The 26,461-nt window shown below is 46.5% G+C and overlaps 1 protein-coding gene across 5 annotated transcripts in view; it reads left to right on the forward strand.

Moving 5' to 3' along the window:
• Window positions 1–26,461, forward strand: part of STIM1 (stromal interaction molecule 1) — a 186,023-nt gene that overhangs the window by 148,550 nt on the left and 11,012 nt on the right. For all 5 annotated transcript variants that reach the window (XM_026517961.4, XM_044390860.3, XM_026517960.4 and 2 more), the window contains exons 4-7: window positions 468–579; window positions 3,780–3,895; window positions 14,647–14,824; window positions 18,959–19,136. In XM_026517961.4, the coding sequence (XP_026373746.2) occupies window positions 468–579; window positions 3,780–3,895; window positions 14,647–14,824; window positions 18,959–19,136 (584 nt within the window). The remainder of the gene's footprint in view (window positions 1–467; window positions 580–3,779; window positions 3,896–14,646; window positions 14,825–18,958; window positions 19,137–26,461) is intronic.

Consider the following 26,461-nt stretch of genomic DNA (forward strand, 5'->3'; position numbering starts at 1 on the left):
ACATTGCTCAAGTCCAGACATTCGCTTTACCAATTCCTAGCTGAGCAGCTTTGGGAAAGTTATATGTTTCTGTGCCTCAATTTCTTCATCTGCAAAACAGGGATAAAATGGGACCTATTTTTCACCTGGTACTTGTGAAGATTAATGAGTTACTATATATTAGGCTCCTAGAACAGTACCTGTCGTATCGTGGGTGCCATGTAAAGGACGGCATTTATTAGTATTCTCATCATTATTATAGTTCAGGATGATTTCATCCCAAATGCTGGTATGGTAGAAGAGCAAGCCCATCCCCTATAGGCCAAACAGAAAGTCCACACGTACTCCTTTCATACTTGGGATTTTGTGGGAGGGGGAGATGGTAAACACATAAGCATGTGTGCAATGAGAAGGCCAATGTGACTGTGATAGTAAGGTCAGTAGCGCTTGCATCCCGGAGTCAAGGCTTTGTTTGTCTCTTCCCACAGTGTACAACTGGACCGTGGATGAGGTGGTGCAGTGGCTGATCACGTACGTGGAGCTGCCTCAATACGAGGAGACCTTCCGAAAGCTGCAGCTCAGTGGCCATGCCATGCCGAGGTCAGGAGGAGGCTGGATTCTCTCCCGCGGGGCTGTGGGGAATGGGCTGGGGTCGGCCTGCTTTCAGGTTACTCTGGCCAGTTAAGCGAGGTTCTCAGGGCAGAATCTGTAGACCCCTCCTCTTCTCGAGTCTGTTGTGCAGTTACTGTAAAGCATGACGGTCGCTTCGCGTCCATTCTCTTATTTAGTATTTCTGCCGCGCCTGGGAATAGTACTAGTAGCTGTCAGTACTGGATGCTTAGTACATGGCAGGCACTCCTATTCAGCACTTTGTCTACAGAATCTCATTTAATTCTCACATCAATCCTGTAAGTATAGATGGTGAACGTGGCTTAGTGACTTTTCCAAGATCACGTGGCTAGTTAGAGGCAAAACCGATTTGAACCCAGATCTACCCAGATCTACCCAAAGCCTGCGGTGTTTCTTTCTTCTTTGGCTGGCCCCGCAGCAGCTGCCTGTCTCATTGCCCAGGAGCCTCGGGGTCCGTTAGCCTCCCCTGAATTATCCATATATCGTGTATCTGCTCTATTAAGAAGCGGTGCGAGGCGGGCCTGACTCCCATCGGCCCCCGCCTCCTTCCCGGAATGACCCTGGCAAGGGCTGTGGTACCCTGACTCTGCCTCCTTCACAGGCACAGTGCGCCAGGGCCTGCGGTGGGAGAGGGGAAGGGATGGAGCACTGCGTGGGCTTCTTGTGATGTCAGAGTAGTGCCATGTGTCATTCGGTCATTAATCCATTTGCTTATTCATCCGACAAAAATTTACTGGGTACCTGCTTTGTACCAAGCACCTGTGCTGGGTGCTGGGGGTAAAGATGCCAGCAGCCTGCGCCTGCCCTCAAAGGGCTCACGGTCTGGTAAGTGCTGATTATGTGTAATCTGTCATCTTATTACGTAGGTGCATCTGGTTATGAGCTTCCACAGAGGGGAGGGGGGAAGGTGAAGCTGTTGGAATGCCCACACATTGCAGCCTCTGTCCAGCCCTACCGGAGCTGGCTGTTCCCTCCTCTGCTGCCTGCAGCCTTCTCCTCACAGCTTCTCCCTACTCTGGAGAGAGTAATAATCTTAATGTTGGCACATCCCCTTGTAGAATACTTTTCTACCTATTATTTCAGTTGATTCTCACAATTCTGGGAGGAAGGAATTACTACCCCAGCTTTTGGGTGAGCAAACTGAATTTCAAATATTTTATGATTTATCCAAACTGGTAAGTGGTGGAACTGGGGTTTGAACCAAGGGCTCCCTGGTTCTAAGTGCCCTGCTTTTTTTCACTGCATCTTCTTCTTGCCCTATGTAGTTGAAGATAGGCTTCCTGGAAATATTCAGTGTAGTTCTTTTTAATAAAACTTTGCCCATCATCTACCCCGGGCAGGGTTCTCTCCTGGGCCCTGAGGGCAAAGAAATGCATTAGACCCCATTAAATAGATGACTGACCATGAAGCTCCAGGATTTAGGTTTCTTTCTCATTATGCATGGAAATAGCAGTAGTGCCTTGTGGGTTCCTGGCTCATTCCATCTTGAAGAATAGCTGTGGCTTGGATTAAAACTCAAACATAGGATACGAAGTCCGCTCTCAGGTCATGGGCTCACTTAGCCTTCTTGTAGCTAGGACTAGATCCAAGACCAGAGCCAGCCAGGCCAGGCAGAGGGACAGAGGAAGCCAAGCTGTGGCACCTTAGTGACAGCAGGAAGTGTGGAGTCTCAGTGCATGGTGTGTGGGATGGAGTGGCAATGGTTCTCAGCCCACCACTGGGCAGCGTGGTATAATGGGAAGAATCTGGAAGATTTAAGTTCATTTCCTGCTTTTGCTGTTTACTTGCTGTGTGACTTTGGGCAAGTTACTCAACTCTAAGTCTCAGTTTTCTTATCTGTGAAGTGGAGCTAATGATAGAACTGTGTTCTTAAAGTCAGAGGACTAAATGAGGTATGTAAAGTGTCAAAACAGTATGAGATACACAGTAGTTGCTTAATAAATGTGAGATCCTTTCTCATTTCTCTCATTGCTTAGAAACAGATAATGTTCCAGTTCTTAGGTTTCTTTGACAAATAGACTGTGAAAAAAGATGACACTTATTTTGATGAGTTAGGTGAAGGCCAGTGCACCTGGTTAAAGTGTTCGCTTTAGAGGAACCCCAGGAACTCTCAGGCTTGTAGGAAGCATCTGATTTTACGTAAGTTGACACAGAAGGAAAATGGGCCCCGGGGAAGAGACCAAGCAGCTTATGATCAGACAAGTGAGTTGCTGATTCAACTGGGACCAGAAGCTTGATCTCTTGACCCCTTTACCCCCCATCGCAGTGTCTCACTGCCTCTCTTATAGGCGGGCTTGATTGCTTCCCAGGGCTAGAGATAGAGGTCGCTGCTCCTGCGTGCCCAGGCAGGACTGTAAATCACACAGCACGATGTCAGAGGCCTGTTTTCTACCTGGGGAGACAAAGCTATGCATCAGAAAAGAGCGCTGCCTTCGTGGAGTAGGATAGTGGTAAATGCTCACGTGTGGGGCCCAGACCAGTGCACTGATAACCTTTCATATCTTTTACTTGTCTCCTCCTATACCCACTGTGTTCCAGCAGAAGAGAAACAAAGTTTTTCCTGGGTCATTTTCTTGTTTACAGACCCTCTCTTATTAGAGTTATCATGGATAGTATGTTGAAGGCCATTAAAAATTACAATAATCTGACTGGGAGTAAATTGCAATGACTCAAATACAAGCTAACAAGACTAATGCAATGTTTGTCATCAGCAGGTTTATACTTAATGGCAATGGGTTAGGATTAGAGGCCCTGAGAATCACTGGGTCGTGTGGCACGACGTTTTGACCTGGGTTGGACAGGAGAATGCATTTACAAACAATGGGAGTGTGGGGACAGGTGTATAGTGGATAATCCCTGGCAGGAGAAACACAACCGAAAATTTACAGTTGGGTATGGGAATGGTCACAGATGGATATCCTCAGAGAGTAGGATTCTCAGGAGATGACGGACATGGGCAGAAGGGTGAACATATTCTTGGTAAATATGATATGTCTCTCCTTACCCCCGGTTAAAAACCACTGGCATAGACTGTGTTCTAGAGCGTGGAGGGGAGCTATCCCCAAGAGCTAGAGGTCATGGAAGTGTTCCTGGAGGAGGTGGGTAATCCTACCAGTATCCTTCCTGGTTTTACTGGCAGGAAACCGAGCCCATTCTCTTTGCCTCCACAGGCTCGCTGTGACCAACACCACCATGACAGGGACTGTGCTGAAGATGACCGACCGGAGCCATCGGCAGAAGCTGCAGCTGAAGGCCCTGGACACAGTGCTGTTTGGGCCTCCTCTCTGTGAGTCCGGTGGAGAAAAGGGCTACTGATGTGCCATGGAACCCAAGGCTTTTGGGGTGGCTAGGCTGAGGTCTTGGGTCTCCTAGGCATACCTGCAAGACAACACCTCCACTCTTTGCACTAAGAAATGAAAATATGAGGTATCAAATAGTCTTATATTTTAATCCAGCCAGATGTCAAGGTCCATTCATTAGATACATTAAGAAAATACCTACTTTATGCCAGTGCTCTGCTGGACTCTAGAGGAAGATCTGGATGAATCATATTCTGCCCTAAAGGGACAAGATGAATGTTCCAGAGAGGTACATAGTGCTTCTGAGGTCCAGAGGAGGGACAGAGAAGGCATCCTAAAGAAGAGGTGGCATGTGACCTCTGCCGGTAAGGATGCGTAGGGCTTTATTCTGTGCAGGTGGCAGGAGAGAACATTCTAGGTGGAAGAAACAACTGGAGCAAGAATACAAAAGCTCAAATATGAAAAGTATGCTCAGGGATAGCAAGTAACCCATAGGGTCTGAACGCCATCTAGCTGTTCCTTGCTTTTACCGTGGACCTGCAGAGTATGAGCTGATTGCTGAACATCTTGTGTGCTTGGACAGCCACAGAGGACTAAGCGGGCTTCCGTGGAATCACAGAGACACACTCAAGCCTAAGGAAGGAGTAGTCTCTTCAGCCAGCGGCTACTTGAGAGAATTAGGTAGTTCAGTTCCTGAAGATTTGCAAGGTGGGAATGGCCAGCCCTGCCATCCTTTTCCTTATTCTAAGTGCACTCTGGGAGAACAAAAGTGGTAAGATTTCTTCACCAAGCAGGATCCTAGGGCCCACTTCCTGCCCTTCTTGCACTGTTGGCATCAGTTGGAGCAGGCTATAGAACCAAGAACCAGTCCAGAGAAGCAGCTGGCAGGCAGGATCGGAGACTGTAGAACATTTTCCCATCTGGGCATTTGGCCTGACACGTGCCCAGGCTGATGTCTCAGTAGAGGCGGGTGGGTCTGTACTTTTTTTGTTTTTTAAATTTTTAATAAATTTTATTTTTAAGAGTAGTTCTAGGTTTGCATCAAAATTGAGTGAAAGTACACAATTTCCCATATGGCCCTGCCCCCATACATGCATAGCCTCCCCCATGGTTAGCAGCCCCCCCCAGTGGTACCTTTGTAACAACTGATGAACCTACACTGACACAGACTCAGAGTCCACACTTGACATTGGAGTTGACTCTTAGTGTCGCACAGTCTATGGGTTTGGACAAACGTATAATGACATGTATCCACGGTCATTATAGTTTTGTATAGGCTGGTTTCACTGCCCTAAAGATCCTCTGTGCCCTACCTATATATCCCTCCCTCCCCCCCAACCCCTGACAACCACTGGTCTTTTTTTTTTTTTTTTTTTACTTCCCTGTAGTTTTCTCTTTTCCAGATCTGTGTCTTTTGAAAATGTGAAACAAAGCAACATGGGAGAAGACTATTTTTTTTCTTTTTCTTTTCCTTTTCCTTTTTCTTTTTCTTCTTTTCTTTCTTGCTTGTTTTTTTTCTTTCTGGTCTTAGGACACAATTTTGCTTACCATTCATTTATAATGTTTTGAATAAATGACACAATGAATGGCTCTAGCCTTTATGTGAGGCCCACCCTCTGTACTGAGCAAAGGCCTTTCATTCACTAACATTTATTGAGCAACTACTGTGTACCAGTATAAATGACAGGGTCCCTGCTCTCAAGAGGTTCCATCTAGGGGCGCCTGGGTGGCTCATCGGTTAAGCATCTGCCTTCGGCTCAGGTCATGATCCCAAGGTCCTGGGATTGAGTCCTGTGTCAGGCTCCTTGCTCAGCCGGGAGCCTGCTTCTCCCTCTGCCTCCTGCTCCCCCTGCTTGTGTGCTCTCTCATGCGCTCTCTCTCTCTCTCTCTCTGATGAATAAATAAAATCTTAAAAAAAAGAAGTTCCAGGGGCGCCTGGGTAGCGCAGTCGTTAAAGCGTCTGCCTTCGGCTCAGGGCGTGATCCCGGCGTTCCGGGATTGAGTCCCACATTGGGCTCCTCCGCTGGGAGCCTGCTTCTTCCTTTCCCACTCGCCTGCTGTGTTCCCTCTCTCGCTGGCTGTCTCTCTGTCACATAAATAAATAAAATCTAAAAAAAAAAAAAAAGAAGTTCCATCTAAATGGAGATAGACATATCAACAATAGAGTAAATGATCAATAAATACAGCTATTGTGGAAATTTTCCAGAGTTCAGCTGGAAGCACAAAATAGGGACAAGTTTTCAGTTTGAGTCCGGGAAGCTTTATGGAGAAGATCACTCTTGAGATGGGAAGGAGCTTTATCAGGCTATTCCCGTGAACAGCTTATACCCCTGTCTTTGCATACACCGGCAAGAACACTTGCACGAGAAGAATCAAACCCAGCAGTAAAAGCTAAGCTACTTCTGCAGCTCTCCTCTGTTCCCCGCCAGGAAGGGGAGGCCTTTAGCAGCCCGAAAGCCTTCTTTAGTCTTCTGAGACGTGTCATAAGACTGTTACTGTTCTGTATCAAAATAGGATTTGCCATATCTGAAAGGGTGCATTAGAAACTGCAGGTTAAAGTGGCAAGGATTCTACCCGGAAAGATCAGCTGGGGCTGGAGAGCATGGGAACCAGAGTCCTAGGTGCAGGGTGATGGGTCCAAGGGGTCAGAGCCAGCAAGAAGGGCTAGTATAGCAGGTTAGACTGATACCAGGACGGGAGGGGTATTTTCTCCTAGGCTACCTTCAGATGGCCGATAGCTTACATGTGACCTAATGTACGGGAGTCAGAGGGCAGCAGAAGACAGTGTTAGATGTACCCTTTCAGATATGGTAAATCCTATTTGATACACAACAGTAACAGTCTGATGATATGTCTCAGAAAACTAGAGAAGGCTTTCGACGTAGGCAAAAGAAGACACTTCACACCCACTAGGATAGGTACCTTAAAAACAAAAACAAAGAAACAAAAAGTGGAAAATAACTAGTATTGGCGAGGGTGTGGAGAAATTAGAATCTTCGTCTGTTTCTAATGATAATGGAAGATGATTCAGCTGCTGTGGAACACAGTGCGGTTGTTCCTCAGCAAGTTAAACATAGAGTTACCAGACAGCCCAGGAATGCACCCAAGGAATTGAAAACAAGCACTCCAACTAGTCCATGCACGCATATTCATAGCAGCACTGTTCACAGTGGTCAAAAGGTGGAAACAACCCAAATGTTCATCAGTGGACAAACGGCCAAGTAAGTGGTAGCACATACAGATACAGTGGACTGTTATCCAGCCACAGAAAGGAATGAAGTTCTAATACACGCCACAACATGGGTGAACCTGGAAAGCATGCTAAGTGAAAGAAGATAGACGTAAAAGGTTACCTATGGTATGATTCCATTTATATGAAATATCCAGAATAGATACATCCATAGAGACAGAAGACGGGTGGCTGGCAGAGACCGAAGGAAGTGAGAAATGGGGAGGGACTGCTAGTGGCTATAGGGTTTCTTTTGGGGTAATGATAGTGTTCTCAACTTAGTTGTGCTGATGGTTGCTCAACCTTATAAATTTGATAAAACCCCTGAATTGCACATTTGTTATTTTTATTTTTAATTTGTTAGATTGATTTATTTGAGAGAGAGAGAGCATGAGCAGGGAGAGGGGCAGAGGGAGAGAGAGAAGCAGACTCCCTGCCGAGCAAGGAGCCCGATGTGGGGCCAATCGCAGGCCCCCAGGATCATGACCTGAGTGGAAGGCAGACGCTCAACCAACTGAGCCACCCAGGTGTCCCTATTTTAATTTGTTTTGAAAAAATTTATTTATTTATTTTAGAGACAGAGAACACGCATGCGTGGGGAGAGGCAGAGGGAGAGAGAGAATCTCAAGCAGACTCCATGCTGAGTGTGGGGCCCGAGGCGGAGCTCAATCCCAGGACCGTGAGATATGACCTGAGCAGAAAGAGTCGGACGCTTAACGATCTGAGCCACCCAGGCGCCCCTGAATTGTAGATTTTAAAAGAGTGAATGTTAGGGTATATGAATTATATGTCAGTGATAATAAAACATGTAGAACTTGATTTTTTGTAAGTCTTAGACTTCCATTTAGAGAACTTCTTATAAAATTTAGGAAAGTAAAGTACCTTGGTTTCTTTTCCAAATTTCTACTCGTTGTGTGACCTTGTATAGGTCGGTTTTCTCAGGATGTGTTTTCTGATTTGTATTATGAAACAATTGAGCTAAAGGATCTTTGATTCCTTTCAGGTGAACATTCTATGGTTTTTGAGAGGAAACCCTTTGATTGATAACTGTCCTGGTAAAAGGGTACAAGACAGGAAGTGTGTTCCTTCTGCTGCTGTCTGTATCCTGTACTTTTAGGCATCGGTCCTTGGCCTTTGCCTTATCAAGTGACCTTCGGCAATTCAGTTCTCCTAGATTTCAGTTTCTTTATTTGTGCTTGGTCATTAAGGCTCTTACTGGCTCCGTCCTTCAAGGACTCCGATAGAGCTGGGTGTTCTCCTGGGAGCTGAGGTTTTGGAATCCAGTAGCTGTCCTGATGGCAAATACTGTTTTTATACTTTCCTACTGATGGCTTGTTAAGGAAAATTTTTGAAATTGCCAGATGGAAGCTGAGGAAAATACTAGGTAGCTCTTTGCCAGGAGACTTCTGCAACGATGAAGCCGTGTGCGGTGGGTGCCTGCAAAGAATCCCTTATCTGTGCCCTCCAGCTCTGTTTTCCCACGTGAGCGTGGGCTAAAGTCCCTACTTCACTGCTGCTCCCTGTCCAACCCCACGCAGGACTTAGCATGACGGCCGGTGGTTCGGCACCAAGGGTGAGTTCTTAAGGCTCACCAGAAGGCAGGCCGCAGATAAACACCCCAGAGAAGCCGGGCCAGATACAGCTAGCTGCCAGCCATGGCTACCTTGCCTAGCCTTAATGAAAATCCTGCCATCCGTCGAAGCTTGAGAAATCGCAAATCAAAGGATTGTTGTGCAGTAGCCAGGAAGGTCTGCTGAGTGATCAGGGTCCCTCTGGCCCCAGCTGCCTCCGAGCTTGGGAAGGGGGAAGAAGGATCAGACCGGCTCAGCACAGAGCGCCTCAGGGCCCATTTTGCGGCAGTAGAAGGCCTCCCGGTCGTCCCACCGTGGCCGCAGCAGAGTCTGCTCCACGGCGGAGTTGGCTCTAGGCTTGCAAGTCTGTGCGGGGCTCTCCCAACGGTGCCGTGGGCAGGGTCAGGTGTGCTCCGACACTCGAAGTCCCGAAGCAGCGTGCAGCGGGGGCTCCGCCGATGCCTCCCTGGGGCAGCAGAGCATTCGCTGAGGGGGCTTTGCCTCCTCTGCAGGTGATTTCTCAGAGAGATGGAGGCTCAGGCGATGAGGTGAGTTTTTAGAGGTCGTTCAGCCCTTAAATGGCGGAGCCATGGCTCAGACCCAGTTTGTGGCTTATATTTCAGTGTTTTTTGTACTATGTTGTCTCGTCCTCCACTTCTGGGAGAGCAAGCAAGATAGACTATAAAGAATTCCGTTTGAAATCAAGCAACCTGGCTCTATCATTCAGTGGCTTTGTGACCTTGGGTACATTCGCAAAGTTCCCTATGTCCTAATTTCCCCTAAATAAACGGTAGCTACTGTTTTGAGTGTGTGCCTACTGTGGTTAATCCTGGGCTAGGGGCTGGTATGGCCTTTGAGCTGTTAGCAGGGGTATGGGGAAGGGTGCGAGAGAGGCCTGCAGAGTAGTTGTTGGGGTGGGGGGCGTGGAGAGGAGGGCAGGCGTACACCTTGTCTTCCTTCCTCAGAAGTCGTGCCCTGGAAGTGGGAGTGGCTCCTCTCCAGCAAAGCTTGTTTTCTTCTCTGTCAGCTCTATCCTTATGCTCTTTTTCTTTTTTTTTTCAACTCACTTTTCAAGCCTTCTCCAGGATGCCTTTCCAGCCTCTTCCCAGGCATATTCAACCCTTCCCTCTTACTTTCCTCTGGGATCCTATAATCCTTTGTACCTGCCTTTTTTTTTTTTTTTTTTTAATTACAGTCTCTTTTCCTGTTACCCTTTAAATGGGGAACTCCTTGACGGTAGAAACAGCTTTGTTCATCTGTCGTCATAACTCAGCATATGGCCCAGCAATGAGCAGGTGTCAGGAAACGTACACTAAAAGTTTTACAGAAGGAGGCTGGGCCTCTTCGGGGCTATAGGACAGGGGCGGTGGGAGAAGAGTCTGGCCCAGCGTGGTAGCGGGGTGAGTACCATGGAGTGTCTTCTGTGGACTGGTGAGTCTGCTAAAGTGCTGTTTGGGCTATAACCAGAAAGCAGGAGGAACAGGTCTTCCAGGTTAACCACACATCTCAGCACAGAAGGCTGTGTAAATGACCAAAGAAACTCCTAGCACATTATTTTGGTGGTAAGGGATGAACAGGTGTGTCTGTCAGGGGCAGAGGTATTGTGGGCAGTGGAGAAGGTGGTGAGACTAGATTGGGAGAGGGGATTCTTCTAGAAAGTGATAATGGCTGGAGGCTCACTTTCTCAAAGCTAACTGTACCCTGAAAATTCTCACCATTACTCCTGCCTCTGTTAACATTTGTTTATACCCTCCTCCTTTGCCTCAGGCCTGATTGTGTTAACAGTTGACCTCATTTTGCAGCACTCAGGCTGGGAATTCTGCCACCCTCTGGCTCCCCAGGTCCTAGCCAGCTTTCCTGGTTAGCTCTGTTCACCTAGCCAGCCACTCTGGCTCTCAGGAAAGCTCCGCTGTCTGTGTGCCTGCGGTCCGTCTGGCCTGGCTGAGCTCACTGGGGGTGGGGTGGGTTCTGAGAGCGGAGCCTGTAGAGGAGCTGTCAGGCCAGCTAGCCATACTCTCCTTGTCCTTTCACACGCACTTGGTATTGTACCCCCTTTCCTGCTAAAACCTGCCTTCTTTCCTTTCCACCTTTGCTGAGCACCTGGTCTGGTCAGACTCTGTGCTTAAGTACGGGGCCATAGACAGAAGTCTTGTGTGCTGGGCCTGAGGAACTCACAGACTAACAGAAGGCGACCAGCATGAAAGCTGAGAAACACACAAGGGAGTCCCTGAGATAGCAGTGTAGATAACCCATATTTACCTGTCCAAAGAGTGGGTCGGTCAGGGAATCGTAGTCGGAGGAGAAGGAATGGAAACATCTCTGTAGACTGTAGTGGGCTGGGCAGGTGTTAGGAAGTGAAGAATGGGAGTGGAATTATGATGGGGAGAAGTACATCGTTAGTAAGGCATGGATTAGATTCTTCTTTTTTCTTCTTTTTCTGATATAACGGTTTATAGATTCTGTATTAGGGTTCTTCAGAGAAACATAACCTGGGTGGATGGATAGATAGGTAGATAGACAGACAGATATGTATAAGGAGGTTTATTATAGGAATTGGCTCACATGATGATGGAGGCCAAGAAGTTCCATGATCTGCCGTCTGCCTCCAGAGAACCAGGAAAGCCAGTGGTACTATTCAGTCTGAGTTCGAAGGCCCGAGAACCAGGAGGGCTGGTGATGTAGGTCCGGGTCAAAGGCCAGAGAATCAGGGGCTGCTGCTATAAGTCCCAGTCTGAGTCCCAAGACCCGACAAGCAAGAGGCTGATATAAGAGGGCAGAGAGTGAATTCATCCTTCCTCCGCCTTCTGCTTCTATTCAGGCTCTCAGTGGCCTGAGGATGATTGAATGACATGCACTCGCATTAGTAAAGACAGTCTTCTTTACTCAGTCTACCGATTGAAATACTAATCTGTTATGAAGGCAACCTCACAGACACACCCAGAAAGCTCTCTTGGCATCCCTTAGCCCAGTCAAGTTGACACATAAAATTAACATCACAGATTCCCTTAGGACTGTGGGGTTCAGTCCAGGGATCCACTGAAGGGACCTGATAATTCTCACCTCTTCTTCCAGCTTTAAACTTCTCTTCTTTAAACTCCGCATCCACATTCTTAATTACCTAATGGAAATGTCCAACTGAAGATTTCCAGAACACCTCAAAGCACTCTCATTCATAACTGCGCTTGATCTCGTTAGTAATTGTCTGACAGTGCGTTTCAGAGCAGAGGAAGGAGAGATCCGGGTGGGGCAGAGGAAGGCAGAGAAGCCAGACTCCCTAAGACTCAGTGCAGGGTGCTTCTTTTGATGGCTCAAGAATTCGTCCACGTGAGGCCTTCGGTTTAACCTTACAGGCCTGGCCATTTAGCCTTTGGATATTTACTGTCCTAATGGCAATGCCACGGTCCGCTCCCAGGGTGTTCTTTGGGAGAAAAACTCAGATTTTGGAACTCTTACAGCCACACTCAGGCTAGACTGGGGGATCATCTCCCTAGTGAGCGATGTTTGCATGTAACAAAGCAGAAGTAATCCCTGCTACACCAGTAGGAAAGTTATAATGAGAGAGTGGGGTGTAGCAGAAAGACCATGCAGTCAAGCAAGTCTGGATCCGAGTCCCAGCTCTGTCACTCTTCATGAACGAACTCCAGCAAGGCAGTGCTCCCATGGAGCCTCAGTGTTCTGGTCTGTAGAGTGGGAATACAAATACCCTGCCTCCTAGAGTTGCTGCAAGAATCCGAACTGGTGGATATAAATAAGTGCCTGATACATTATGTATCTTCTCTATTTCCCTTCCTTTCCTGTGTGGGTTAAGGAGAAAGAGATATAGTACTTGAAACTTATCAGTTAAGATTCAATTCCACGGATATTTACTGAACCCGTCTGTGAACTGGCCAGCGCTGTGCTGGGCGCTGGTATATGGACGAGTGATGATCACCAAGGGCCCCAGAGTCAATCAGCCACATCAGGCTCATTTTCTTCCTGCCAAGCTTGGTAGCTCATGGGATGGGACAGGCAGGATCTCTGAGCTCTAGCCGTGCATTTGACAAGGCAGAAGGGTGCATGGAGTGGATGCTTGTATTTAAATGGAGTTAAAACTGGTTGAAGAGATCCAGAGGGTACTGATAGGTGGAACAGTATTACCTTAGAGGAGGGAGGGTGACTGTCAGATCCTATCCTTGGCCTTGGTCATTCAGTATTTGTATTCATGACATGGGTAAGAATATGAAGTTGGATAAAATAATAGACTCTTGTTCCACATTGATCTGGACAAGGTAGGGTAGGGACCGAATAGAATAGCTAGGTGCCCAAACTGCACGCCCGCCTTTAGCATTTTGAAGTGATGGAGGTCGTAGGGGGCGGGTGCTGGTTTCACAGAGTCTTGTTTGAACAGAAGGACCTCTGACTTTTGGTAAGAATGTAAAGGGGGTGCTGGAGTTGGGAACCCGTGGCAACCTCTGGTAGAGGCTGTGTAGGGGGCCTGTGTGTTCCAGAAAGAAAGGCAGCTCACTGTGCTGCAGACATATCTCTTCTTGGGACCTGAAAGGCAGGAGAGTGAAGACTTGCCTATGGTTGGAAGGGTCGGCCTGCCTGGAGGCTAGAGGACAGCCACCAGTGGACCCTCAGTTTTCTCTGTGAAAGTGTGGCATCAACATGTAAAGAACATGGCTGCCACCCCGCTCCTCATACGTCCCCTCCCTTGGATGGAAATAGGATGTGCTAATCTGTCTTTGATCCCACACCCATCCCCATGTCCTGCTGCTCGGCTTTCAGTCAGGAACTATGAATATAACCCATTTGTCAAACTGGGCCTCAGCTTCACATGGTTTCCAGCTACCTGTGTTTTTTCCTGCTGTCTAGAGCCTGCTTTAACTTGGTGGCTCCACCTGGGTCCTTTTGGAGTCACATCAACCCCTTGTCCTTACCAGGCACTGGGATCCTGTCAGTCCTGCTTCCCCCCCTCAACCTGAGGGTACCCTGCTGTGCACAGGAGGCCACTCCCTCTTCTCTTCCTGCGCTGGCTGGCTCGCACACCTGCGGCTCCTCTGAGCCCACTGCTCCTCCATCCCAAGTTGAGAACAACCCAGGCAGGGGCCACCGTAGCAGCCCTGCTCTCCTTGTGGTATCTCTTCAGCTCTCCTGCGCCGTGGCTCAGAGCCCAGATCTGGTAGGCTGGGAACAATGGTAGGCTCCGGGAGTGGCCCTCTTCTGCTTGGCTCAGTTCTCAGGACATGGCTTTTGTACTTATCTCCTGGTATTGTTCCTTGTTCGGCTTTTCGGTTTTGCTCTGAACCCCAGCCACCAGCCCGTGGCCACATTGCCGCCAGGCGTTCCCCGTCTCTCCCTGGCACGCGCAGTGTCTTCTATATTCCAGCCTCTTGATGTTCCTCCTGTCCTACCTGGTCCCTGCATTGAGCCCACAGCCTAGAAATGCTCTTCCGCGGATGCGACTTGCAGACCTTTACCTGATCTGGGCTCTGTATCTTGTACCTGGAAGCGCCGAGTTGTGCAAGAGAAGCAGCTCCTGCAGGAACTTCAGTCCCACAGCCAGGCCTCAAGCTCTAGTGATATCCCTTTATACTGTCACCAACGTCCCCTTCTCCCCACTCTAGCGCTCAAGCATTGCTTATCCCGTAAGACAGAAGCCACTGGGTGTGGGCACGTGGGCTCATCGTAGGCCAGGGGTAGCTGGGATGTCCCGAGAAGACGCTCGGTTTTGAGGGAAGTATGATTTAATAAGCTTCCTATACTGCTCTCGGGCTGCTCTCATCTTTTCCAAAGTAGGCTGAGGACTTCCTGTACTAGTGTGTGGCACACATGTGTCTAAGAAGAGAAACTAACTCGTCTGGAGCGGGAAGGCTTCGTGCAGGAGGGGCTGCAGTGGAGTCTGCAAGGCTGAGTGTGCAGTGGGCAGCCTGTCTCACCAAGGCTTCCTCTTCGGCAGTGACCCGCCATAATCACCTCAAGGACTTCATGCTGGTGGTGTCTATCGTTATCGGTGTGGGCGGCTGCTGGTTCGCCTACATCCAGAACCGTTACTCAAAGGAGCACATGAAGAAGATGATGAAGGATCTGGAGGGGTTACACCGAGCTGAGCAGAGTCTGCACGACCTTCAGGAAAGGTAAGACCCTTCCCCTTCCCCGTAGCCGTGGTGCCGACAGCTCTTGGGAGCCTCCTGTTTCCACCTGGGTTGTGGCCCATCTCGCCCCTGAGACGTGCTGACGTGGCTGCCTAGGCCGTGCCATACTTCCAGGGCTGCTTCGGGACTGTCAGTTCCCGCCTTTGCTCTTGCACAGGCAAATGTTCCTCCCCAGGGCAGAAGCTTATTTCTGTCAGAGATCCTCTGGTTGGACGGGCTGCCCCTTCGGTCCTTCTTCCTGCATCTGAACTGTTACCCTTCCCCTAGAAATAGACATAATGAACTGTTCCTCACTGTTCCCCAAAGAAACCTCACAAATCTGTCTTCCTAATACTTGTAGCTCTTTCTTGAATGGAATCTAAATCTCCTAAGTACTCACTTGTTATGTGACTTTGGGTAAATCCCCTTCCTCTTCTGGGACTTAGTTCCTCATCGGTAACATGAGGGGGTTGAACTAATGGCCTTCTGTTTAAACAAAACATGGCTTAAAGACTATTGTAGGAGATCTAGCTGTGAAAAGAAGCTGTCAGTCAGTCAACCTGAGTACTTTCCGACATCTAGGAACAAGGTCTGTGCTGGAAATCGGAAGGAATTCACTGCTCCGGGGGCAACAAAGCTCACACACATATGAAGGAGCAGTGCGCACGCCCGTAGTGCAGTGACTTGTGCCCACTGATGGCGTGAGGACTCTAGGAACAGGAAGGGCACAGAGGCAGGAGATGAGTGGATGTGGACTCCAGAAGGCGACCTTGAAAGATGGGTAGGGGGTCCTGGTAGTTAAGGTTGAACATATATAGAGTGAGGCCAGATCCCTGGCACCTTAAACTCACATGGAGAAGTTTTTGTAAGATGCAAAAGGCAATAGAGCATTAATGCAGGTATTTGGTGCTTTGCTTTGTTTTGTTTTGATGTTGTTTTTAAAAGATTTTATTTATTTATTTGAGAGAGCGAGAGAGCACAAGCAGGGGGAGCGGCAGAGGGAGAGGGAGAAGCAGGCTCCCCGCTGAGCAGGGAGGCCCAATGCGGGATTCGATCCCAGAACCCTGGGATCATGACCTGAGCGGAAGGCAGACGCTTAACCAACTGAGCCACCCAGGCACCCCAGTTTTGTTTTGCTTTTGAGCGGAGGAGGGACCTACTTCAGGACTGCCTTTTAGAAAATTATTCTGGCAGCTTAGGGATTCTAGTTTGGAAGTCTTTGCAGGAATCCAGGTGAAAGGAAATGACATGTGGCTCTTTTCTGTTACTTTTAAATGATAGATACTCTTTTCTTTGGAGGGTGGGGAAAGGATTTCTTATGAGCTAGGTATTATTAACTATTTAAACGTGTTATTTTTTAATCACCACAACTGTGTTAGGTAGAGACTATTATCATCCCCATTTTAGAGCTGAAGAGATGAGGGCTCAGAGGGTGAGTGCTTTGCTTAGGGTCACATAGCAGGAAGTAGTAAGCCAGGAGTTTTGACACCCAGTGCTGTCCCGGTAAAGGTGTCCCTCTCAGATTCATTGCCATTGGCTGGGTTTCTAAGGGGCGAATGGAGTTTTATCTCTGAGCTGATTCCTGGCTACTTCTCTGGGCCCCTTGTTCCTGGGCCCTTTGCCAACTGGGGGCTAAATGCTGCTGTCTGGGCAGTCCCCATTCTTCATTTGTCTGAAAAGCATGTACTGTTTTCATTCCAAAGGCAAGAATCTAGGCAGGAGACTTTCCAAGTTTGGGGATAAAACTAAGCTCCCAGTCCTCCCCGCTCCCCAAGGCCTCCAGAGCTTAATGACCACTGTGGCACTTGGTGGAGGCACAGATGCATGCGCACACCCGGAGACAGGCTTACACACGTGCACACACACGTCTTCCTCTGACAGTGTCCAGAGCCCACACACCTCCTTGTCCCTCCTCACTTTACTGGGCCTGTGCCGCCAGCCACCACAGAGCTTTTTTTTTTTTACAGAGTTCCTGATACTTTGGGCGAATAAATGTAATGCTACATGTGCATTCCAGGTAGGATTTCATTGGGTTTCAAGATAATTCTTTGAGGCAGGGATTTTGATTCCCATTTAGAAATGAAACAGGCCTGGTACAAGGAACAGGCTTGTCCATAGTCACACAGCTACTTAGGAGCCGGGGCCTGCAGGCGGGCTGCCTCCTTCTCTTGCTTGGAATATGCTAACTGACGGCTGCCGTCGAGGTGCTCAGGCTTCTGTGGAGGAGATGGAGTGGGGCAAGGCTTGTGCGTGTGTTTGCTCATTGCTGCACCCGGTAGTACTCACTGATCCTCATCTCTGCCAGATCTCGTTAGGACTATAAGAGTGGGTCGAGTTTCTTGGTTCTACTTTAAAGCAGTTCCCTATTATCTGGACAAGACAGACAGATCATAGGTTTTCCTGAAGAAGCTGCTCTTCAGTGAAGAACTGAATCCCTGATGATGTAATTTCAGGCAGTTGGGTGGTGGAAGAATACAGTAGAGGAGGGTGTTCAGCAAGGGAAGGAGAGGGGGCAGGAAATGGCGCCTCCGATTTGTTTCCGGCTGTGCCTGTAGCGCCACCTGGTGTGTACCTTGAGGAGGCTCAGCTGCCCTTTCTCTCCAGGGACAGAGTGGGCCGAAGACGGGTTTGTCAGCCGGAAGCTTGCAGCCTAGACCTTTTCCCCTTGTTCCTCCCTCCTGGTCCCACCACCTCGTTTGAGGCTTCAGCCACTGACACATCTGGACTTGGCAGTTTTTAGAGGTTGAGTTCTATCTTTAGAGCTTCTTTTCTGTCTCAACCTCTTCTGTTTCACCTACTTAATTAACTCGGTGGTCAGTGCTCTTTTCTGAGGGCCCCTTTTGTTCTGAGCTTGTCTTTCTGTGCCCCATGTCTAAGCCATAGAACCCTGTCTTCATCATCCTTTCCCCTCCTACCCTGGTCCCCTGTCACTTGGTGTTTCTTACTAAGATAGGACGACCCGACCGTGGCCAAGTCCTTCCCTTCTTCCAGAGGGCTTAGCAAACTCTTACTCTTTCTTGGGTCTAGCCCAGACCTCACCTTCCCTGACTCCTTTCAGGCAGAGTTGGTCCCTCCATCCTTTGGGCTCATCCAACAGCTTATAGGTCTCTCTCTTACAGAACTTATCACACTGCGTATAGTTATCTGTTTACTCGTCTATATTGGGCTAGATCATGAGCTCCCCAGTGGCAGGGACAGTTTTCTCATTCATCTTCGTGTATCTAGGACTTAGTGCAGGGTTTGGCATTCAGTAGACACTTGAAGTACTTGTTGGAAGAATGGATGAATGAATGGATGGATTAACATAGATATATAGAGGAAGGAAGGGAGGAAGGTGGGAGGCTGGATAGTTTTGTCAGTGAACAGAGGGAATGTGTGGGTGAGTATAAAGGTATATTTTCGTTATAACTGATCCCTTGAGATCTTACCCACCATGAAAGATACTCAGAAAGGAAACTCAGGGCTGGGGGCAGCAGGGGGCTCTCCCAAGCCCTGCCAAGCCCCTTGGTGTGAATTTCATTTTTCTGTGCTTCTGGGAACAGGTACTTAGGACTCCCAAGAGTTGCTGCTCAACTATTCCTTTCTTGTCTCCCCTAAATATCCCCACTGCCACCACCCTAGTCATATCTCAGCCATTGTGCCTTCTCTGAATCTTTGGGCTAGTTTGCAGGGTATTCTACATTTAGCCCGGGATAAAGGGAATAACTAAGAGATCTGGAGTCATAGATTGGAATTCTAGTCTCAGTTCTACCTGCAATTACTTCCCCTCTCCATCTTAAATTCAGACCCGTCCTAGTCTGAAAGTGATACAATACATTATTATCTGAGGGAGGACACATGGAAATACCCTGTAAACTAGTAGTTGTTAGGATCTTAGTATGTGAGACACCTCAGAGGAGGGACTCACATACCCAGGAACCTAGCTTGATTACTGGCAGGAAAATGATGGCCAACATAAGAGATATGGTAGCCACTGTGGTTTCTTTTGGCCCTGAGCTAACTCAGAGCCAGTCAACAAAATAGGGAGACTATATTCTCAGTGCCAGAGCCCTCATTTTCCTCTTTGGTGCCGCGACTCGTGGCGTATTGGCTGGCACCCCTTGCCTGGCCTTCTCCAGCTCCCTGCATCGCCCCCAGGCTGCACAAGGCCCAAGAGGAGCACCGCACAGTGGAAGTGGAGAAAGTACATCTGGAGAAGAAGTTGCGTGATGAGATCAACCTTGCCAAGCAGGAAGCCCAGCGGCTGAAGGAGCTGCGGGAAGGGACCGAGAATGAGCGGAGCCGCCAGAAATATGCTGAGGAGGAGCTGGAGCAGGTAGGAAAGTGTGCAAATTCCTGGATGCCCTGGGCAGTGAGGGTGGGAAAAGTGCAGGGGCCAGAAGGCTGGCTGGAATGTGTCATGAGTGAGGACTTTGAAATCTGGCTCAAGGAATATCTTCAAGAGTCACAAGAGTCTTACCAGTAAGAGTAGTAGAAAAGTTTCCAAAAAATGGTCACCATGATTTTCAAAGAAAAGGGGATAACAGGTGTTAACAGTTATTTTGTTTCTTTTTTATCGAAATATTTACATCAAGTATACAAATCATAACTATACAGCTGGAGAGCTTTTACCTGTATAACCACCAACCAGATCAAGATACAGGTTATCTTTTTTTTTTTAAAGATTTTATTTATTTATTTGAGAGAGAGGGACAGCAAGAGAGAACGTGCACCTGAGCGGTAGGGGGAGGGGCAGAGGGAGAAGCAGACTCCTTGCTGAGCAAGGAGCCCAATGCGAAACTCGATCCCAGGACCCTGAGATCATGACCTGAGCCAAAGGCAGACGCTTAACCGACTGAACCACCCAGGTGACCCCAGAATATCTTTTAAGCACCCCAGAAGGCTCACTTTTGCTTCCCCCTGCCCCCGTCAGTATTCCATCAGAAGGTAACTGTGGTTATAATCTCTAAACCGGATTTGTTTTACCTGAGTTTCAACTTCATATTAGTGCCATTATGTGGTATTTTTCTTCATGCTTGGTGTCTTTCACTCAGCATTATGCCTGTGAGTCATCCATGCTACTGTGTGTAGTGGTAGTTGGTTTATTTGTATTGCTAAGTAATAACTCATTGCCTGAGAATATTCTAAATTATTTATCCGTTCTCCTTTTGGTAGACATTTGGGTTGTTCGCAGTTCTTTTTTCTTTCCTTTTATGAATGGCACTGCTATGAACTTCCTTGCACATGTTTCTTGGTGAGCATAAGCACTTATTTCTATTGGCTATAATAGGGAATCTATATATTTAGCTTTATTAGAAACTGCCAGTTTTCCAAAAATGGTTGGAGCAGTCTGTACTAGCGCCAGCCAGTGTGAGAATTCTCGTTGAGCTACAACCTAAAAACCTCGGTATTTTTAGGCTTTTTAATTTTACACATTCTGATAGGGACGTAGTGATATTTCATTGTGATTTTAATACTCATTTTCCTAATGACTAATAATAAGAAACATCTTTTCATAAATGCATTGACCATTTTGTTTGGGAATCTCTTCTCATTTTAAAAATTGTGTCGTCTGTCTTCTTCTTCATTGATTTATAAGCGTTCTTTATATATTCTGGATGCAAGTCTTGTCTGTCTGTATGTATTGCAAATATTTTCACAGCCTGTAGTTTGTTTCTTTTTTCCTCTCTCTTAATATTGTCTTTTAATGAACAGAAGATCTTGATTTTAATGAAGTGCATTTCAATCAATCTTTTTTTTTTTAAACAGTTGCTACTTTTTGTGGCCTATTTAAGAAATCTTTCCCAATCCCCAAGATATTTTTCTAAATTTTCTTCTAGAAGTGTTGTTGTTTTACTTTTCACATTTTGGTTTGTAGTTTATTTCGACTTAGTTTTTGTGTATGATATGAGGTAGGAAGTCAAGGGTTTTTGTTTTTTTTGTTTCCCAGGTAGATAGGTTATTATATCGTCCATTTGTCCATCCTTCTACCACCATGTCTTCTGAGGCTTGATATCGCTAGTAAGTTCTCCAGCTTTACTCTTCAAGATGGCCTTGGCTCTTCTAGGTTCTTTGCCTTTCTGTAATTAGCTTGTCATTCTACTACTCTTCCCCATTTCCCCCAAAAAAGCCTTTCTGGGATTTTATTGCTTTTGTATTGAATCCATAGATTCATGTGGAGGAAAATTGACATTTTAACCAAACACTGCTTCCAATTCATGAGCATTGTTTATCCTGTCACCTATTGGGGTCTTTTATTTATTTATTTATTTATTTATTTATTTATTTATTTTTTTAAAGATTATTTATTTGAGAGAGAGAGAGAGAAAGAGAGACAAGCAGGGGGAGCGGCAGGCAGAGGGAGAGGGAGAAAAGCGCTCCCCGCTGAGCAGGGGCCTGGGAGCATTACCTGAGCCGAAGGCAGATGCTTAACCGACTGAGCCCCCCCCATGCTCCTGTGTAGGTCTTCTAAAATTTCTCTCAGCAATGTTTTGTAGTTTTCAGTGTAGACATCTTGCACTTTGAAAAAAATTTTTCACTTGCTCTTATTTTTGTAGCCTTTTTTTTTTTTAAGATTTTATTTTTTTTTTTTTTTTTTTTTTTTTTTTTTTTTTTTTTTTTTTTTTTTTTTTAAAGATTTTATTTATTTATTTGACAGAGATAGAGACAGCCAGCGAGAGAGGGAACACAAGCAGGGGGAGTGGGAGAGGAAGAAGCAGGCTCATAACGGAGGAGCCTGATGTGGGGCTCGATCCCAGAACGCCGGGATCACACCCTGAGCCGAAGGCAGACGCTTAACCGATGTGCCACCCAGGCGCCCCTAAGATTTTATTTTTAAGCAATCTTTATACCCAACGTGGGGCTCAAATTCATGACTCTGAGATCAAGAGTTGCATGTTTCACCGACTGCGCCAGCTTGGGGCCCCTTATTTTTCTAGTTTCTTGAGGTGGAAGATTAGGTTATTGATTTTAAACCTTTAATCTTTTCCACCGTAGGCATTTAGAGCTATAAATTTCCAGCTCTGCACCGTGTTAGCTGCTGCATTTACTAAGTTCTGGTATTTCATATTTTCATTATCATTCAGTTTAAAAGATTTTCTAATTTCTGTTGCAATTTTTTTGGGGGGGGCCACGGTTACTTAGAGTAAGTATGGCCTAATTTTCACATACTTGGGGACTTTTCTAGTTATCTTTTCATTGATTTCTAATTTAATTTTGCTGTGGTCGGAGAACATATACTGTATCTTTTCAGTTCTTTCAAATGTGTTGAGACTTGGTTTATGTCAACAGACCAAACAATACAATTGAAAGGCAAAGAGTTATCAAATTGGATAAAAAAACAAAACCCAGCCATGTGCTCTTTAGAAGAGATACACTGTAAGGATACAAAATGGTTCAAAGTAAAAGGATGAGAAGAGATATATGATACAAACACAGAAGAAAATAAAGCAGGCGTAGCTATATTAATATCAGACAAAGCAGGCTTTAGGGCAGGAAGTATTAATGGAGACAAAAATGATAAATGTGTGAATCCAACAGCAACATATAGCAGCACTTGATTTGCATACCTCTAACAATATAGTTGAAAAATATATAAAGCAAAAGTTGAAGAAACTAAAAGGGTAATAGACACATTTATAATCAAAGTTAGAGATTATAGAACACCCGTCAGTAATAAGCAGCCCGTCCAGTAAGGATGTAAAACATTTTAACATGATTAGTCGGTTTGCCCTTATGGACACACACAGAGCATTTCACTGGACCACCGCAGAGTACACCTGCCCTTTCGTGTTCGCATAGTGCTTCTGCTCCATTCCCTCCTCTCCTTCTGGGGATCCGGTATTCATGTGAGACCTTCACACTGGATTCCAGTCGTCTCTTATGCTTGCTTAGTTGTGTCTTTTTTTTTTTTTTTTCCTCTCTGTGCTTTGGTTTGGTTATTTTCTATTGATTTATCTTTGATTCCCCAATCCTGTATTCTGCTGAGAGCATTGTGCTGTTTCACCTACCATCCAGTGGGACCCTACTCTCTGATACTGTAGCTTTCAGATCTAGAATGCTCATTTTACTCTTTTATAGATTCCAGTTTCCTGCCCAGAATCTCTGTGTTTTCATCTATAATGTCCATCTTTTCTGTATTTTCTGTAAGATTTCAATCATAGTTATTTTAAAGCCTTTTTCTGGTCACTAACATTTGGATCACTTATGAGACTGCCTGTTTTTCCGCTTGATTGTTGGTTATATTTTCCTGCCTCTTCTCATGTCTAGTTATTTATTTATTTATTTATTTTTATTTTTTAAAGATTTTATTTATTTATTTAACAGAGATAGAGACAGCCAGCGAGAGAGGGAACACAAGCAGGGGGAGTGGGAGAGGAAGAAGCAGGCTCCTAGCGGAGGAGCCTGATGTGGGGCTCGATCCCATAACGCCGGGATCATGCCCCGAGCCGAAGACGCTTAACCGCTGTGCCACCCAGGCACCCCTAGTAATTTATTTTTATTAAATGCTGGACAGTGTGTATAAAATAATAACAGAGGCCCCAGATGATTTTATCCTCCATCAAATAGAGGCTCCCCCCACCCTCTTTCTTCTGTTAGGTGGGCCAATCTTGACCTTGGGCCAATCAGAAATGGAGCCATGTTGGAACCGGGTTGTCGTTTTAGTAAGACTTGGTCTAGCACTCATTTGTCCCAGTTTCTCAGGCATGTCCCTTCCTTTTTCTTGAGAGCTGGTGGATTTCCTTCTCCTGAGCCCTGAAAGACCACGAGAGATTCATCTCTGTCACTGGGAGGATTTTAATTTGGCTCTTCAGCTTCCTGCTCTTCATAGCTTCAAAATTTTGAAGCTGTCTTGAGGGGGGAACCAACAGTGTATTTGAGGCAGGTCCCTTCCTTCCTGAAATATTTTGTTTCCTAAGTATTATGAAATTATGGGGGATTTTATTCCGCCCTTTGGCCTAGCTATGTATTCTCCTGCACAGCCCCAGAACTCAGTAAATGCTCAAAGAAGAAAACTACGTATTTCTTTGGGACATCTCCATTTCCAGTCTGTCATATCGGTACCATACTACCAGCAAAAACCAGGCTGGTTTCTCTGGGCCCCAGTGCAGTCCCACTGTCTGGGCCAAGCCCAGTTATCAGCTCTCACCCAGAACCATTAAAATCCTCCAAGTAAGAAAATGGCAGACAGTTGTGAACTCACCTTAGAAAGGCTTTTTCCCCTCTCTGGATTTTTAGTTCATCTAGTCCAGTGGTTCTCAAACTTTCTGATCTCAGGACCCTTTTACTCTTAAAAATTATTTAGGGGCGCCTGGGTGGCTCAGTCGTTAAGCGTCTGCCTTTGGCTCAGGGCGTGATCCCAGAGTCCTGGGATTGAGCCCCACATCAGGCTCCTCCACTGGGAGCCTGGTTCTTCCTCTCCCACTCCCCCTGCTTGTGTTCCCTCTCTCGCTGGCTGTCTCTCTCTCTGTCAAATAAATAATAAATAAAATCTTAAAAAAATTATTTAGGACCTCAAAGAACATTTTTAAAGGGGCAATAAGTTGCTATTTACCCTGTTAGAAATTAGAACTGAGAAAATTAAAAAATATTTACTCATTCGGGGGCGCCTGGCTGGCTCAGTCAGAAGAGCATGCAACTCTTGATCTCGAGGTCGTGAGTTTGAGCCCCATGTTGGGTGTAGAGATTACTAAAAAAAAAAACTTAAAAAAAATTACTAATTCATTTAAAATAAGTATAATAAACTCCTTATATAATAAAAAATTTAGTGAGAAATGATTTTTTTTTACAATTTTGCAAATATTTTTAATGTCTGGCTTCATAGGCTACTGGATTCTTACATTAGTATCTATGGTCAGTCTGTTATGATATTACTTATCATGTAGCCTCTGGAGAAACCTGTAGTCTGTTGTGAGAGAAAGGGAGTGAGAAAGGTACATTAGTATTGTTATAAAAATAGTTTGATCTCACAGGTGCTCTGAAAGGATGCACTCAAGGATCCCTGGATCCTACTTTGAGAACTGGAGACCTAGTCCTTATTGCTTCTAGAGCCCTCTGAAGTCTTTGAAAATTTTTCATAGTTATAATAATTTGTCTTTCAAGAATTTCATAATTTTCATAACTTAGCCAGCTTTCCCCAGATGTGGTGCTGGATCAGAACTGTCCTTCTGCCGTGACCTACTGCATCCTGTGGGGACGTGGGGGTCAGGTGTGACTCTGTCGAGCACATGGCCAGTGGTTATTAACTTTGCTGCATGTTAGAATCCCTCGGAGAGCATTCAAAATTTTTGATATCCAGGCCAGCACCCCAGATCAGTTGAAATCAGCACCTGGGTTTGGGTCCAGATTTCAGTATTTTTAAAGTTTCCCAGGTGATTCCAGGGTGTGACGGGTTGAGAACCACAGCCATAGAGTAAAAGAATACTCTGACTTGCTGTAGTTCTTATCTCCTTCAGGCAGTTACCCCTTGTGTGTGGCAGGATGTGTCTGTCTCTGTCGCCTTGCCTCCCACCATCCCCCCACCCCATTTCCTTTTCCCTATCTTGTAAGCATTTCTCTCCTTAAACAGTTTTGAGCCTGTTAGGCCGGCCCTTCCCCACTGTCACACTTTCCTCTGTTTGCTCTTTTTCCTCTTCTCTTCCCCCCTCCCCTTAGCGTTTCCCATTCCTTTCACTCCTTTCAGGGTGGCACTGGATCATTTTCATACCTGGTGTATTAGACTCTAAGGTGTCTGTTCTTCATTTTAACTCTAAAGCCAGGAGTGGACTGTGTTACAGTTTCTCTTTGAAGGAACAAAAACCATGTGAAGACCGGTCCTCTCCTTGGCTAAGGAAGAAAGGTGTTCTGTCCTTAGCTGAGGTCCTCCCAGTCTGTCGTAGGCCGTGGAGAGCACCTTGGGCCTGCTCTGGGGTACTTGCCCCATGGCTGAAGTTGGGCATAATAAGACTGCTCTCAATCCCTTTTCTCTTGGATTCTGACCAGCTAAAGGTCAGTGTATACTGTAGCCTGGGGAAGATAGCAAGGAAGCCAGTGTATATAATGTCTGTGTCATCTCAGACCTTCCACGTTCATTGCTTTGTAACAGTCGGCTTCGTTGTGTGCTCCTTGCTTGAGAAGTCAGTGAGGAGATTTCTTCTTACACATTGGTTCTCATGTCTTGGCCTCGTTGGGCAAAATGCCCATGTTAAAAGTAAGTGTGATTGTTGTTTCCTCACTTGGTAGAGATCGCCCTTCAAAGCCTACCTGCCCTGCTCAATGGGAGAGTCATAGACCAAGCCTCTGGGCTACCGGAGACTTTGGAGAGCATTCAGACCAACCCCCTTCTGGATTAGCAATCATCTTTAAGGTCTCTCAGACCTGAGCTGTTCTCCTACCTCCTCCCGAGATCACCCCTTCACTTACGGTTTGCGTTTGCAAGGGAGAAAGTCTTTCCTCACGCAGAATTGAGATCTGCAGGACCAGTTGAGTGACAGACCAGGGACCAGAACCAGATTTCCAGATTCCCAGTCAAGTGCTTTTTCTGCCACCTTTTGAGGTCATGAGGTCTAACCACAGACCCCAGCTCTCAGAAAGAAGATGATTCACTAAGCTGACCTGTGCCTCAAGAGAGCCGGGAGGATTGCTGAGATTGGCTGTGGACCAGAAGAGACAGCTAATTGTGTG

The sequence above is a fragment of the Ursus arctos genome, unplaced genomic scaffold, assembly GCF_023065955.2.
Source record: "Ursus arctos isolate Adak ecotype North America unplaced genomic scaffold, UrsArc2.0 scaffold_22, whole genome shotgun sequence".
NCBI lineage: Eukaryota > Metazoa > Chordata > Mammalia > Carnivora > Ursidae > Ursus > Ursus arctos.